The 15,804-nt window shown below is 40.4% G+C and overlaps 1 protein-coding gene across 4 annotated transcripts in view; it reads left to right on the top strand.

The window, feature by feature from the left end:
• The window catches only part of snd1 (staphylococcal nuclease and tudor domain containing 1), a 169,264-nt gene that overhangs the window by 39,597 nt on the left and 113,863 nt on the right, over nt 1-15,804 (top strand). For all 4 annotated transcript variants that reach the window (XM_040144266.1, XM_040144260.1, XM_040144252.1 and 1 more), the window contains 3 exons: nt 788-860; nt 4,897-5,038; nt 14,526-14,635. In XM_040144266.1, the coding sequence (XP_040000200.1) occupies nt 788-860; nt 4,897-5,038; nt 14,526-14,635 (325 nt within the window). The remainder of the gene's footprint in view (nt 1-787; nt 861-4,896; nt 5,039-14,525; nt 14,636-15,804) is intronic.

Genomic DNA, 15,804 nt, shown 5'->3' with positions numbered 1-15,804 from the left:
TTGGCCTTGCTATTCTGTGTCTTCTCTTCTCCCATTTCTCTTTTGCTCATCCCCATCTCTCTTTCTTGCTCACTCGCTCTCTGTCCCTGGTGGGGTCTTATTAGAGTTGATGAGAGGTTTCTGCTATAGCCTTGGTTTTATTTTTAGTTCCCTCTACAGGAGGCCAATGGCCCACAGCCTTCAAGGAACCTCCTCCTGGCTATTAAATGCACATACATACATGCTTTCATAAATGTACACACTCCACCTTAGACGCAATGCTGTACATCCCAGTGACTCAGAGGTGGCATGATTCCACTCCACAGCCGCAACCACAGTGGACATCTTCATCTTATTCGGCCCTTGAGGCTTTTTAAGGCAGTGATCAGCAGCACCAGTTATCATCGCTAAATCCCTAGCTGACTCTAAAGAAGAAACCCATGTCTCTCCACCTCTCCTCATCTCTCCATTCTAACAATAGTTTCTCTTCCAACCAATAATTTCTCTCCGACCACCATTTCCACTTTTCATTTCAAGCCTATAGAATAGCTGAGTGGAAAAAAAAATCCTCCCTCTAGCACTTCCAGGTGAGCCGTAATGGCAGTTGGGGGAAGAGAAACTGGTGTAAATTTACATCCAATTTTCCAAAGCCACAATGGCTCCCTCTTTGTGTCTACATTAGTTACTCAAAGAGCTCCCATTTCTCCAGGCCTGTTAAGCCTCCATCCTTATGCTTTCTCAATGTATTATAATGGTTCCTGGGCTATGTTGCTAACCTGCGTGTGTTTTGTGGTTTGACTGACTGTAGGGCCATCAAAAACGGGAAAGGCCTACACAGCAAGAAGGAGGTTCCCATCCACAGAGTGGCTGATATCTCTGGGGTACGTATCTTTTTGCATATGTATACATTGCTTATTCTACACAAGGGACTGAATGCTTTTGCGAGATGTGTATAATAGGATAAACATCTCTCAGTATGCACTGATATAATTTAATATTTTTAACTGTGGATTCATTTTCACACAACCCCCATGACTCTCAAAGATGCATCAAGCCCTCAATGCCTAAAAGCCATTGACTTGTTCTATCACACACAGTAATTCTCAGAAGACAATCTATAATATTCGACTCAACCCCCATCTCTGATCCTCGCAGCCTCATCTTAAAGAAACCAAGCAGCCTCTAAAAATAATCACCACCATTAATAAAACCATCAGTGGTGCTTGGTCCTAGCTTGTTTACGTATACCCAGGGGCTTGGTAGAGGCATCATTGGGCCTAATGAAGCCTGATTTGGAGTTCTCACCAAATGAACATTAATGCGGGGAACCCATAAAATCTCTGCGTAACAAATAATGAGTGATCGGTACCCATTTTTTAAAATGTTTTTATTTATTTATTTTTTTAAAGAATGTGTTTTTGTTTGCGTGACAGGAACAGGAAGCTTTTTAAATTTGATCAGTGAAATGTTTTCTTGACTTCTGTTCACCCCACGCTCACTCTCCTTCAAACTGTAATTCTGTGAAAGTCAGGCATGCTTTTGTTGTACTATTAATTGTTTAGACTCTCCTGGAAACTCCTTTTTATTTCTAAAGAAACATCTCCTTTTACCAACTTTGTTTTTTTCTGTTTCTGACTGCAAATCCACCTCTTGAGGTTCCCCTATGTACCATGAGAGGTGTAGTGCTCCGGGGAGTGACAGTGCACTACTATACTCAAGTGCACTCTTTATTAACTCACTATATGCCGCAGTGTTGTAGCTGTCCAAAGCTGTCAAACTGAGTGGCTGGGTTAGATGAGCTCACATGGAGAGTCCTGACAATTGAAATGTGTACTGGTGACACTGACAAGGACTTTTAAGGCTGGCACCGTAATGGTAATTGTAGCTTGTTAGACACTGTCCTTGCTGTTGGTTTATTTTTAAGATTGTATTAATCACACCACCCAAGAGGGAAATTGAAGTCAGTCAGTCAGGTGGTACATGATTCACCCTTTTGTACTTAAGTGAAATCTAATGTTGTAATGTCTTACATAACTCACAGCAGATTAGATGTATCAGTTTTTTTGCTCTGTATTTTTCAACGTATGTTTTTTATTTCCCCCAATTTGAAATGACCAATTTTCAGTTTATTGCAACCTTTGCCTCTACTGACTCCCTCTGTTGGGTTGGGGAGGGCATGTACTGCAACATGTTTTCAGTTCATTACAGCTTCTTACACGCGGAGATTTACATTGTTCCCCCAGATCCTACCACCATATGCGTAGACTACGTTAGGAGCTGCAAGAAGTACATGACCCCTCAGCCACTTCCCAACCACAAACAAGTCAGAAGTCACGCTAATTGGAAATGACCTCAGCTGGGTCCGTTGACCACCGTGTTGTCACGCTCACATCTGGGCAGTCTTTTTGAAACTGGAAACTGGAAATTCTAACAAACTAGAAAAAAAGTTATGTAATAACTGTAACAGTCTTTTATTTAAAATCTTTTGAGTGCCTTTATGTATCTCTGTACTTGTCGACAGGCCATCTCTCATACATTTTGATAAGCCACTAGATGGTCTACTGTGAATGACTTAAAATTGAAATTAAGAAAACATTACCAACTCATTGTCTCTCTCACTTGAGCTCTCTTGCAATGCTTGTACTTGTAGGCTCTAGAGAGACATTTGGTTAATTTAATCAGGCTCTCTTTTTCTGTATTAGTCCTTTTTTATTAAGCTCGGAGTGATCCACCATATTTGGTGGTCATCGACATGCTCTGTAAGTTGCTATTTAAAGTTTCATCAGCTTGCACTTGAACAAGCCAAGTCTTTTCTCAGATGTTATGCTGTTCTACATTGTCATCATCATAACCTCCCTATGTCTTATTGTGTCAGCAGGACAGATAAATTATGAGACACCGTAAAATTAATTATGGCGGGGAATTGTTGTGCTGACTGGGTACCTGTTCTATTTCATCAGGGGTTTTAGTGCATTTTAAACTAATAAACCCCATCCCTACTTAACTAGCTAAATTGACCACATCCTATGTGTAGCAATGACTTGGGAGTAGTTGCAGTGGGAGGTACTCAATAATTAATTTACTTTAATAACACAGAGAAAAGCAATATATGCCACACGCTATTTCCAACTCATTAAAAACCGAGCCAGTAACCCAGCAAAGGCTGTAGTGGTTTAAACATTTTAACATGATTGTGCAGTGTCATGGTTTTGTGTGTGACATGCACGTCAGCACTGTGGAGCCCCTCTGAACTCTCCCTTATTAGCACCATCCCGTCAGTGGTTCTCGTAACATTTCTGCCAGTTTCCAAAAGGACACAAAGGATTTGCAGCATAGTCCAGGATCGTTGCCAGCCAGCACCAAAAGGGGTGTGTGCATGCGCATGCACCAGTTGTTTGGCTAGGCTAATGTAATGAGCATTCTAATAAAAGGACCAAAATAGCAACATTGCCTTCCACCCCCACATCCTTCCCCTCCCTCCCCTCTTTTCTTTTCCTTTTCTCCACTGTGATACACGCCCACACACATCTGTACACGTGCAGAGGCACATCCCCACACACACACACACACACACACACACACACACACACATCGAAATGCACACTCCTATACGTCAGCATCCTTTAGCTCGTGGTAAAGGTTTGCTGAAAAGGGATTATGTACATTGAGTGGGAAGCAGACACAAATAGAGCAGAGATAGGTTTAGAAACGTAAAGTGTAGGAGATGAACGGGGGGGTGGGAGAAGAGTGAATAAAGCACTTGACTCACCTCATACCTCTAAAGGTTGCATAATGAGGTTCTCTCCTCTCTCATGTCTCTTCCTTTTTTCTGAACCAAGTTAGACTGCACAACCCACACACTGCAGGTGCTGTAAATGTGTTTGTGTGAACGAGAAGTGTTTGGTTTTGTTGTCTCCCACTCAGGGGATTATTTTGGACATAAGTGGGTGGAGTTAAGGTGATGCATCTCATGGCTAAAGCACATACCCTTTACTCGCAACGTCATGCGTGTGGGTCCCACTGGTGACGTGTGTTGCATGATGTCTCTAGTTCATCTTTTCTTTACAGCTCTGTGTGTTATGTGTTGAAGAAAATCTCATCTAAGCATATCCTATCAGTGTTTTGCTATTTTTGGTTTTGTATCAGTCTGAACTCTTACATCCACTTACAGTAGAAAATGGAGAACACATTTGTCACTTCTGTTTTTCCTTGTTTGAACTTGGTCCCTCCCTCTGATCCTTTGCTCCTACTGCCATGTCCACATTGCCACACACACTGTACGCTGCTCTGTGACTCACTGGTCTGTTGTGCCTACATGCTCATGGCACATATTAAATCATCTTTTATCATTTACGAATCTTCCCCTGCCACTGTATCAGCAGCCCTGCTTGAATACACATGATTTAGCTCTGCTTATAATTTTGGCCTGGGCAGACCAATAAGCTAGTGACTCACCCTTGCAGAAAGAGATGGAGGCAGGAAGGGAGAGAATTATTTTTGATTGCATGAGGTTCCAGGGGTGTCACTGAGAAGCGAAGCGGACTTCATTAGCCCAGACTGAGATTTAAGATGTCTGGAAAAAGCCCACAGATTCTGTCGTCAGTAAACCTATTTAATCTATCTTGTCTATTTTGGTTACTTTTCATTTGGCTAAGATTTTTGTGGATGTTGTATCCAGGTTGATTTTTTTGTCACGCTTTTTGTGACAAATGGCTTCAGTGCTTTATTTTTTCAGCGCTAATGGCACTCACTTGAAAAATCTCCTGTACACAGGATGATCAAGGCGTCTGTCTGTCAAAATCAATTATACTGTATATTTTGACAAATAGCAAATCATTTGACTCTGTCGATGAATTTTCCTATGACAAATTATATTTACTATTTAATGCAATCTTGCTCTTTTTCTTTATCCATTAGGAGACACAGAAAGCCAAGCAGTTCCTGCCCTTCCTGCAGAGGGCTGGCCGGTCAGAAGCTGTGGTAGAATACGTCTTCAGCGGCTCCCGTCTCAAGCTGTACATGCCAAAAGAAACCTGCCTCATCACATTCCTCCTTGCTGGTGGGTAGAGCTCTTTTACGTTCCTGATGCATAGGTCACTTAACTCTGAGTCCTGTAACTGACTCACTTCGGGGTCTGTTTTTAGACATTAATTTCTGCTATGGGAAATTTCATTGGCATATCTTTAAGAAATGGACAAAGAATATTTTCAAAGTGTGTGTATGTATCGCAGCTGGTACATACAGAATGTGCCACGTTGTGACCCCCTGCCATCTCTGAGGGTCAGAGTTTAAGCCCTCACCACATCTTTTAGCAGCTAACCCTGACAGGGCAAGAGGGTAGCTGCCTATCTGTGCCAACCACAGCCCACTCTCTTTCAAAACACCAGGCTTGTCATGAAGCATGTGTCCCCTTTGACCTCACCTTCCCCCCTCTGGCTCTGTGCCAAGTTTGAAGTACACTCATGCTCTGGTCTCCACTTCTTTTCTGTAAGAGTCATCTTCATTAGAAACTGGCCACTTTGTCAAGGTAAAGGGAGGCTAAAACTGTAGGGGATTGGCTGGATTTTAGAGGTGTTTTTATTTATCTATCTATTTTTTTTTTTTTTACTTTTTTAAATTGATGAAGCGCAAAACCTACTTGTTCCAGCCTTTTTCTGTTCCTCTCTTACTCAAACTATCTGAGAAGGTCATATTGTGAAAACTAGGTATCTTCTCAGAATGTAAATTTGTACTACTTGGCATTCAGCAAGAGTTAGATTTTTTTTTTCTACCTGATTCCACCAAAGGTTGTTTTTGTTTGAGTGCTACCTGACGGGCAATACGGGGCACAGAAGAGAAATAATGAATTGGAGACAAATAGGGCTGCAACACTTAGTCTATTGGTAAATTGACAGAAATCAATTGGCGACTTTGGTTTTGCACCGAAGGTCGCATAAAACAAACAAAGTGAATACATATCCCATAGGTTGTGGGATGTTATAATGTGTATCAAAACAATTAATTGAGAAAATAATGGGGAAGATTAATTGATAATAAAAATAATCCTTAGTTGCAGCCCTAGAGAGAAATGTGTCCATTCTCTCAGCCTCGTCTGCCCATTTTTGGCATTAGAGAACAACAGTAACAAGTCTAGGGCAAGATGTAGATGGGATGAAATACGGAGTGTTTGATAGCAGGTCCAGTCATTTATTTTTGCTCCTCGACTGTGTTGACAGTTTGCGCTAGTAATAAAAACACTGAGACTGTATCCTTGGCAGCCAACGATGATTTGCACATCCTCTCAGATCATGGGGATGGTGAGAATGCTTATCCCTTCCACAACGGATGATACTCTTTGTTACTGTTGCAATAAAAATCCATTTCAGTCAGACATTCACCCCCCATACAGTTCCTCTTCATTTCCAGTAGGATGAACAACCATTCTGACAAACACTCAGATTCAGTTAAATTATGCGTGGCTGTATTGTTGATTAATTAATTAATGTTGTAATTTGCTTCTGATTGTCTTTGCTTTCCACTGATGGTTTTCATAATTACATTTTTCTTTGTCCACTGTCTGCTGCAAAATGTATTGACATGACCCTTGCCAATAAGCAATCTGCATATAGGATAATATAAGCTTTTTCTAGCGCTGGTTTGTGCTAAAGAAGTTCTCCGTTAGTAAGAGTGTTTAGTTTAAACACTTGTGTTCAAGAAGATATTAGGTATGTGTGAGATGGTGTTTACATAGTCACCTTTTGGGATGATTTTACTCAATCAAAGGTTATTAGCAAATCGTACGAAGCACATTAGAGCTGTGCGGATTTGATTAAGTTTGTCCCCAGAAGAAAAGATTCATCTGCTGGAAATGAGACAACATGTATTGTCTATAAAATGAACATTGGGCTGTATTAGTGCTGATTGATACAAATTATCCCCTTTCCTGTCTTCTGTATTTTTAACTTCTATTCCAATGAGATTCTTTCTGTATTACTTGAAGAGCTCCCTTGTGTGTGTCTTCCAATAGGTGTGTGTGTATGCTATTTGTAGTCTTCCCATTGTTGGCCCTTTTCCTTTTTTTTCTTTCATCCTGTTTTCTTCACTCAGAGGTTTGATGTTTACGAGAAACATTATGTCTAGTGGGTCATGGCCTCAGTGTTTCTGTGCCTGTATGTTGTTGTATGCATGGTTTTCTTGATAAGAGATGTTAAACCCTTAACCATACATGAAATGAAGTCAGTAGGCACAAACAGCCTCTTATCTCTCTACCTGTATCTAAATGTGCCCCCCGTCTCCTTCCACTTTCTCTTTCCTGTCAAAGTTATCTTTCCATGTTTTATTCACCCATCTGCACCATGGGCTGTGCTTGAAATGACACATGCATGATAAATTGGCTGCCCCAAGCATCTTGTGTTCATTTGTGCATGAAACAGCAGAGGCTCTTTGGACCTTGTCTTTTAAAATTGGTGCATATCGGTAACGGATAATGAGGTGTGTTAAGAACAGATCTTAGTTATGTATGTTTTAGATTCTCTAAATTTAAAGTTAAACAAGCTTAGCATCATCAGAAGTAGCAGTGTTGGAAGTGTCGCATCCTGTACAGTTGTTCATAGAAGGATATAATTACATACATTTTGATTGCATTTTTTTTGTAGTCAATTGTGAAGCATTTCAATTGAAAGCTGTTTTGGGACGTGTACATTGACACTCACACCTATAATGCATTGTGTATGTACACATACATAAGGCACCAGAGGCGTTACTACAAGCCTCCACAATTCATTATGTTACATAACAATAATTGTTTTAATACAGTTAAAGTTTTAATCATAAGGTTTTATAAGTAAGTTCTTACTGCTTTAACAGGGTGAAGTATCATAATTACTTATAATTGCCCCATTCATTATGTATTAAAGGTTAAAAGATTTTTCTATAAACTGAGCTCTCTTCTTTTTTAGCAATCCTAATTTGCTTTGAGTAAATATTGACTGCATGCAGACAAATGGAGAATATATTCAAAGGACACTACTGTTAAAAGTCTTGCATTAGCCATCTGCTGATTAGCCATGTTTTCTTCATACTGTTTTCATTATGGCCAGATTTTTATTCTTTAACAATGTAGTGGGAGACCATTGAAGAACACACTGTTTACAGTAGTGCTGCAAATAAAATAATCCCGAGGCAGTAAGTGATGTAACACTGCAAGTCAAAATTATAATACCAAAAACACAGTACAGGCATCTTTGAATCTGAACTAGCCTGACTAGCCAGCAGCATTTCTTCCCCTTGTTTTAGCCATATGATTTGTCCTGATTTACTGAACACCACTCATTGCAAAGACTTGTTTCTCCTGTGAGGCACCTCAGAGCCTCAGTATCTTCCTTGCGCATTATCTCCTTCCTTTTCCAGAGTTTTCCTAGAAAGATAAAGACAGTGCTTAAAGAAAAATGGAGGCGAGGAAACAAAGGGTAGTAAGAGAAGTCCGTGCTTCAAAGAGGGCCGGAGGTATGATTCAGGAGTTGCACGGAGGCTCCCTTTCCTCTCCTGCCACATCACCTTTCCTTTCCTCTCCTCTCACTTGCTGGTCTGCGCAGTGTCACTTGTGTATGCAAGTTTGATAAAGGGTAAAGGAGTCATCACGTGTCTGAAAGGAAAAGGAGGGGTACTACACAGGAAAGAGATTTGGGAGTTTGTTGACGCGAAATAGAACGATGATGAAAGGAGGAGGAGGTGAAGTAAGAGGTGTGGAGGCAGAAAGGACAGAGGAGGGATAAAAAGAAGGGGGATGCGGTAAGGGAAGACAAAAGTACAATTGATGTGAAGTACGTGGGTATAAAGGCCTGTTGAAGCTAACGGAGACCAAGCAGTGAAAAGGCTGTAAAAGTTTACTAGCTTCAATAGCTTTAACAGAGTTTCAGGAGGCCACAGCAGGTGAAGTGTACTTTGAAAGTTTTTCAGAAAGGTATGTCAAAAAGATGAAACACCCATCACTCGGACACAAATATTTACAGTGTCAGCATGAAGCATTAGCCATCACACATTGTGTGGCTTAGTGTTATTTTTCTGATTTTTGATAGCTGTGTGTGTATGGTTGTTTGTGTTTGTGCGCACACTTGTGTGCTTGTACACTTTCTGCAGTGTGCGAGTGCAGGAGATGGAAAGATGGTGGAGAAGTGGAGCGGAAAATTTGTAGACTTGTGCCTTTAAAAATAAGTCTGTGTGCAAAACAAAAGTTTAGCATAGTTGCAAGTCAGTCAGAAAAGGTCTACAAATAAAATGTTATTGTGCTCTGCTATGACCTCTACATATTGGTATCTTTGTTTGGGACTCCAGCACTGCATCTCATTGACATTCAGACTTTCATAAGAAATCTGGGGCCAGGATTGGAGGCCTTGAGACACATTTTGAGGCGTGCCACATAATGAAGTTGCTGGTGAGGATAACTCTGGTTAATAACACTTTATTGGTGTTACATTTACTGCACTATAAGCTATAATCTTGAACCCTAAACACAGGCTGTAAGCTGTCGGCCTACAGACAAATCAGTCATCCACCATAACTCCTGCAAGAGGAGAAACTCCAATCCCTGTATAATAAGCTCATGTCTAACCTACGGCTAATATTTAACTTTAATATATATAAAAAAGAGTTTGTCGAGCAGGAGAATTTTTTGCTGCTGTCTAGTGACGGTGGCCACACACATGTGCGTCAGTGAATTGGAGTCTGCAAGAAAACTGCAGTTTAGTAAGCATTAGTGACGCGTCACAGGTGTTTCTTAAGCCAACACCTCATCATTTGGGTTGTATTATCCAACCAGCTATGCACATACAACAGACCATCCCATGGGGTAGTTTTTGATTGAAAGGACCGTGTCTTTGAAAATGGAAGAAATGCTGAAATTTGCAACATTCCTCATTTCTGCTTTACGTTGACAAATTAAGGATTACAAATATAATTCCTTGACACTGGTGTCTGCTTTAGAGGAATGGATGCAGCGTCGCCTAAGCCTTGTCTGAGGTAATGAGGCCTAACATTCGAGAGCTATAGCGAGATGATGGGTGAGACAGAGAGATGGATTGAGAGGATAAAAGAGTGGGATAGTCATACAATCCTAGGATTTTTTTTCGAACGGCGAGCTCTTTCTGTGTGCCCACCATTCACTACTCTACCCGCATCACCCCTCTCAAACCGCTGGGTGAAACCCACCTGCATCTTGACGGTGGTGGAGGGAACCAAAACGAGTATTCGACTTGAAATGACACACACATTTGCACACTTACTTGCACACCTCCCTAGCTTTTAGGTATTTGATTGTTTGCCTGTTGCAGTGCTAATTATGTCCTGTCCACAGCCTGTCAAATGTCAAGAATTAGTAACTAAATAACATTAAAAAGACAGACACTAATGGCATTCATACTGAGCTGACTGCATCCTGTAACTATCCATTTATACCTGCAGACATGCCAAAGGCGAGAGCACAAAGCGTCTGGCAGGATATGAACAAAAAGTCAGAAGCTAATCATTATGCACATTCTTAGTACTAGAATTTGCAACACGATGTATATTTGTACAAATTGCAGTGAAGACACTAATTCACAGCAGCCACACAATGCCACAGTTCTCCCTCCAGACCCATTTCTACGAGATGAAGCTCATTATCTCAGCTTGGTTAGCAGAGGAAGAGAGGTCGACCCAATCCTGTTCTCTCTGCTGGGTCAACTGAAAACACATTCAATTACCAAGTATATTATAAAGCAATCATAAAATATACATTGTAAAGTATAAAGAAACTGCTTGGCAAAAATGAATGCATATGAATTCATCCAGTTAGTTTTGGTTTGTGAGAAGAATTAACATTAGAATTAAGATCGGTTCTCACTGAATGTACATACTGCATGTCACTTATGAATTTGCATGGTACTCACCAGCGATGTTTGTATAAGTGAGTCTTAAAAGCTGCAAGTGTTAGATTACTCTTACAAGTACTCTTTCTTGAATAGTATGGCAGTTAGAATGTAAAACAGCAGTTAAAGGAATAGGTTGACATTCGGACACTTTTACTTTCTTGTTGAGATTTAAATGAGAAAGTGGATACCACTGGTGGGTGGAGGAATAGACAGCTTTTTTAGGGTGAGGCCAAGGAACAAAAGCATGTGTGTGCATGCCGGAGCAAGAAAAGGTGTGTGTTTGAGCTAAGGGAGCCGGCAGTATTTCATCAGGAGCGCGGCCCCCCCCATCTCACAGATTAAAATGTTACCTCTTCTCCACAGGGCCTCCCTGCCCATCTCTGAGGCTCAGCTTTACAGCGGGGAAGGGGATGGTGGAACATGGGGGGGTGGGATACAAACCCATAGCATTATAGAACGAAATGGTTGATAGCTTGTTGTCGTTTTGGAGACGGGTTGCAGAATTTCGGAAACAACATAACTTGGTTTCTTTTTTTTTTTTTTTTTTTTAACAAAAAGTCCTGTCTCGACACACATTTTCAAACGAGAACTCTAATATCCATGTCGTATAGACCAAACATCATGATTGACACGTGTCCATGCGCTTCAGGAGAGTATGAGGAACAGCATGTGATGCTGTACGACAGTGGCCCGTGTATGTTTGCTTGTGTGTCACAAGTGATAAGTGTATGTCTTGTGTCTCTGAGATCAGATAAGATGGATATCCTGTAGTTTGACCCAGATGTTTATCTTGGTGTCGGGCATGAGTTATGTATCACGGTGCAGGTTAAAATTAGCTGGGCTAGGTGTCCCCTGGCTTGGTTCAAATGCTGCAGGGAGGAGACTATAGTGAGTGCGTGTGTGCATCTGTGTGAGTTGCATTATACTGAGTGCAGTTAAGAAAAGCTGTAAGTCATTTGAGGAGAGCACGTCAGGGTGCATTTTGTTGCAGATACGGACCTATGTCTCTGACTCATTTTATTGGACTTCTTATTTAGGATTATTATATTAGTATTTGACCTATTATAACCACTTTTTGGATTATAATCCGATTGCTTTTTCTTTATGTTTTTCAGTTTTCTAGGGCTGTTTTCCCTTCTTTAAGAGCTTATTTTTGGTATGGTTCTTCCTGTGGGCGTATAAAGCCCTTTGAGACAGTGTACTATATGTGCTATGTCTCTCCTGCGAATTATGCCAGAGAAACATTTCCAGCCCTTATCATATCCCGGACGACCCAAGCAGAAACTCAAATATCTCCCTCTCAGCAATTACTTCATACATCAGTTTTTGTTAAGTGTGCAGTATTAACCCGTCTTACTGCTTTTCCTCTCTCATCTTTTTCTGTTCCTCTATTCTGCATTCCTCATTTCTTCTCCGCTTTATTCTGGCACTGTTGTGGCCAAAGTGTCCCACGTGGAAGCCCTGTCCTAGTCCACTTCTATAAATACTTTCAGATGATCTTGGCCATCAGTGTCCTCCTCCTCCTCCTCCTCCTCCTCTGCTCTTCAGGAAGCTTTATTTTTTTTGTAATTGTATTCTATGGAACATTTGAATATAGAAAGACACCTAATAGAACATCTACGTGGCACATTTAATTGTATAATGATAACTGTAACAATCTTTTGGTCCTTAACATCTTTAAATATAAAAAACAACATTTTTATCACATTTTGCATTTCTGTCTTAGTGTAGCACCATTAATATAAAAAAACCTAGGATTACAGGAACAAAATATTAGAGCTACAGTGAAAAGATGCAAAAAGTTCACGGGAAAGCAGAGATTTGCATGTCTCTAATTGGTTTTAATGTTCAGTGCTGTAGACTGAACACCTTTTATGTCTTACAGAAATTGGACTCAACAGTTCTTTACAACACTTGGTTGCTGACTGTCCTGTGGCCTAATTTTTCCTTTCCTAGGTGATTTTTCCCTTCTCTGCTTGTGTTAATAGGCTGATGTCTCCCGCTCTTGTCCTCTTCTTGTAGTCACTTATGTAACCAGTGACCAGTGTTTCAGACATTGTATAACTTGCTGTTAACAAACTAAGACAGGGAAAAACATGTATAGCACAAAAATAAAACAACAACAAAACAAACAAAAATATAAACATAAAAATCACTTTAAAGAGTTTATTTTTATGTTAGAATTTTTAAGCAAATATTTCATTCAGCTCTTTAACTTTCTTAAATAAAAATTTCGTAAATTTCTAATCCAGTTATGCATTTGAAATTTTACATTCAGAATCCTGTAAAAACAGTATAATAATAAAAATCTAGCTTGCAAAACAGATCTCGAGAGATTTCATCTGCTAGTACTTACACAGAGAACAGCAGCCAAGTTTTAGACACACCTGGAACACCGTGTCCCAGATTAATGTCACTGCAAAGTGCAAGGTTTTAAGATGTAAGTACCAGTGCAAAAATGTGTGTTCTTATTTTTGAAAAAAAAAATCTTAGTACTGAGAGCCTCGGTGCACAGTATGTAATGTCATTCCCTAATCTAAGAAACGCATCAACTATTACTTCCTTTAGTGCACAGATATATTTCAAGCACTTATTCATTTTTCTTTCATTATGTCACAATGGCAAAAGAGTTGCACAGAAAAGTGAAAAATGAAACTATAACTGTGTCATTGCACAAATCTATACAGCACCAACATGCTTGTTGGTGTATGTTTGTAGTGGTAAGTAGACTTCTTTGCTTATTAATTCAAGAACTTGGATAGAACAGGACCTCAACATGTAAATTTATAGCTTCTCTCATTGTATATTTCATATTCAGGGTTTGCAGGCAAGTCTTTGTCTGCTTTTTCAGTGTGCACCGTAGCACATATTGCATCTACACACGTATTAACTCCTGAGGGGGCTAAGAGACAAAAGGAGTGAGTGTCAATAGAAACTAGGTAAGCTCCTCCAGTAGAGTCTGCACATGCAAAATTCATAGGTTATGTGACGACTTTGCACAGAACTTAAACTTTCTGTAAGTCTTAGATCAGCACACATACTCAGCACCTTACAGCCCAGTGACATTCACTTTCAAAGACAGAAATTCTCTGTTATGCATATCTTGCATTCACTTTGTTTTATCACTGTGTATTTTTTTTTAAACAAGATGAATATGTAGAAATTTCTACAGTTTCATAGTGCCTTTATACCCACTCATTCGCCTTTCCCCCCCACTCTGCCCTGAAGCTTATCCATTCGGAACTCTATGAAAGATGCTCTGAAGATCTGCCAAAGTTGACGGCAAAGGGCACAAAGGGCTGGTATTCAGTGGAAACGGTTTATACAGAAGTGCTCTCTGCACTCAGGATTGACCCCTTGATGACTAATTATCTATTTAGTGCAGATGATCATGTAGTTGGCTAATCTGTATTGTATCCCTCCCTGAAGTTCATTTTTGTGTGTTGAAGTGATTTTAAGCTTGATCTGTTACGAGGGATGAAAAGGATGCTTGATGTTGTCAGGAGCACTACAGCTCCCGAGTCCAGTGATCCAGATATGTCACCTGGTCTTTTATGACTTATCACGCCAAATAATGTTTAAGCTCAGGACATCTTGCTGTTCTTTTGATTAGCCGCGGTGCTGTCCTTTAACTCCCGCAACTGTGTTGTCTTTGGCCAGGTATCGAATGTCCACGCAGTTCCAGGAATATGCCAGGGGGCATGCAGGTGGCTGAACCCTTCAGTGATGAGGCCATGCTGTTCACCAAAGAGCTTGTGCTGCAAAGGGAGGTAAGCGCTATAGCAGGACATTCTGGCCCTGATTTAATCCTTTCTCTTATTGTTTCAGTGCCCATTCCCATGTTGGGAACTCTTGATGTTTTGCTAATGTGGCACCTACGTTGCTAAATTTTACATTCACACTCGCAGTCCAGATTTAGTTTGCTTTGAACACAAGGTCATTTTGGTTCAGAGATGGGAGAAGAATGTCTGTTACACCTTAAGTAACAGATACTGATAATCACAGCAGCTACATGCAGTCTCTCTGTGTTTTTGTGTGATTGCTACATTGTGAAGATCCAGACCCATTTTAGTTAATTATAAAATTGAAAAAACTCATGTTTAATGAGACATACCATCTTTTATTCTCGCAATTACATCTTAATATTGGATGCAAAAACAAAAATTCACATTTTTTCTTTGACCTTTGACAGTTTGTTTCTGTGGTGGTTTTTGTCTCTTGCATCAAACCAAACGACAGTCTGTTATATTGTCAACGCCACTGAATTTAGTAAACTGATTAAATAGTTTATTACCAAATGAGAATTAGTGAAGCATTTAAAGCTTTGTACTCGTGCTTTGAATCCTTGGAAATCTCAACAAAAATCCAGACAAAAGTGGCCACAATTGAGTAGGTTACACGCACGCTATCCTCCCCGCTTACTCCCAGTTTATGGAAAGCTCACCTGATAGTGGATCAGTGCTCCTTGGCTTTAGAAAAACTCCATCCAATGTGTGCCTGTTCATTCACATGCTAATAGGTTTTTATTAGAAGCAGTGAATGGACCAAAGCTGTGATGGAACTAGCTATAATCCTGCCACCACTTATCCAGGCCACACACTCCTGATGTACTCCCCCTCTCCGCTCCTATCTCCGTTTTAAAGGGCTTTTTTTTTTGCGTAGGGTGGCTGACTTCACTCTCCTCCGGTGTTTAATTGTCATGGAAATGTAGCCGTGGCCAGCATTGGAGGTGGACTAGTGTCAGAGTGTGCGGTTGTGTGTGCAAGCCAGTAATATAGGGTGTATCAAGAAAGACTTGAGTGAAAAATAACTGATGTGAGCAACAGGGGACTTTGATTGACAAACTCCCCCGTGACTCAGTGCAGACGTGCTGTGGCAGATACATGTTGATAGGAATTTTTATCAGTTTTGTATATGCATATATGCACACAAATGCATT

The sequence above is a fragment of the Xiphias gladius genome, chromosome 2 (assembly GCF_016859285.1).
Source record: "Xiphias gladius isolate SHS-SW01 ecotype Sanya breed wild chromosome 2, ASM1685928v1, whole genome shotgun sequence".
NCBI lineage: Eukaryota > Metazoa > Chordata > Actinopteri > Istiophoriformes > Xiphiidae > Xiphias > Xiphias gladius.
Note: the sequence above shows the minus strand (reverse complement) of the source record. Positions and strands in the feature narration are given on the sequence as shown.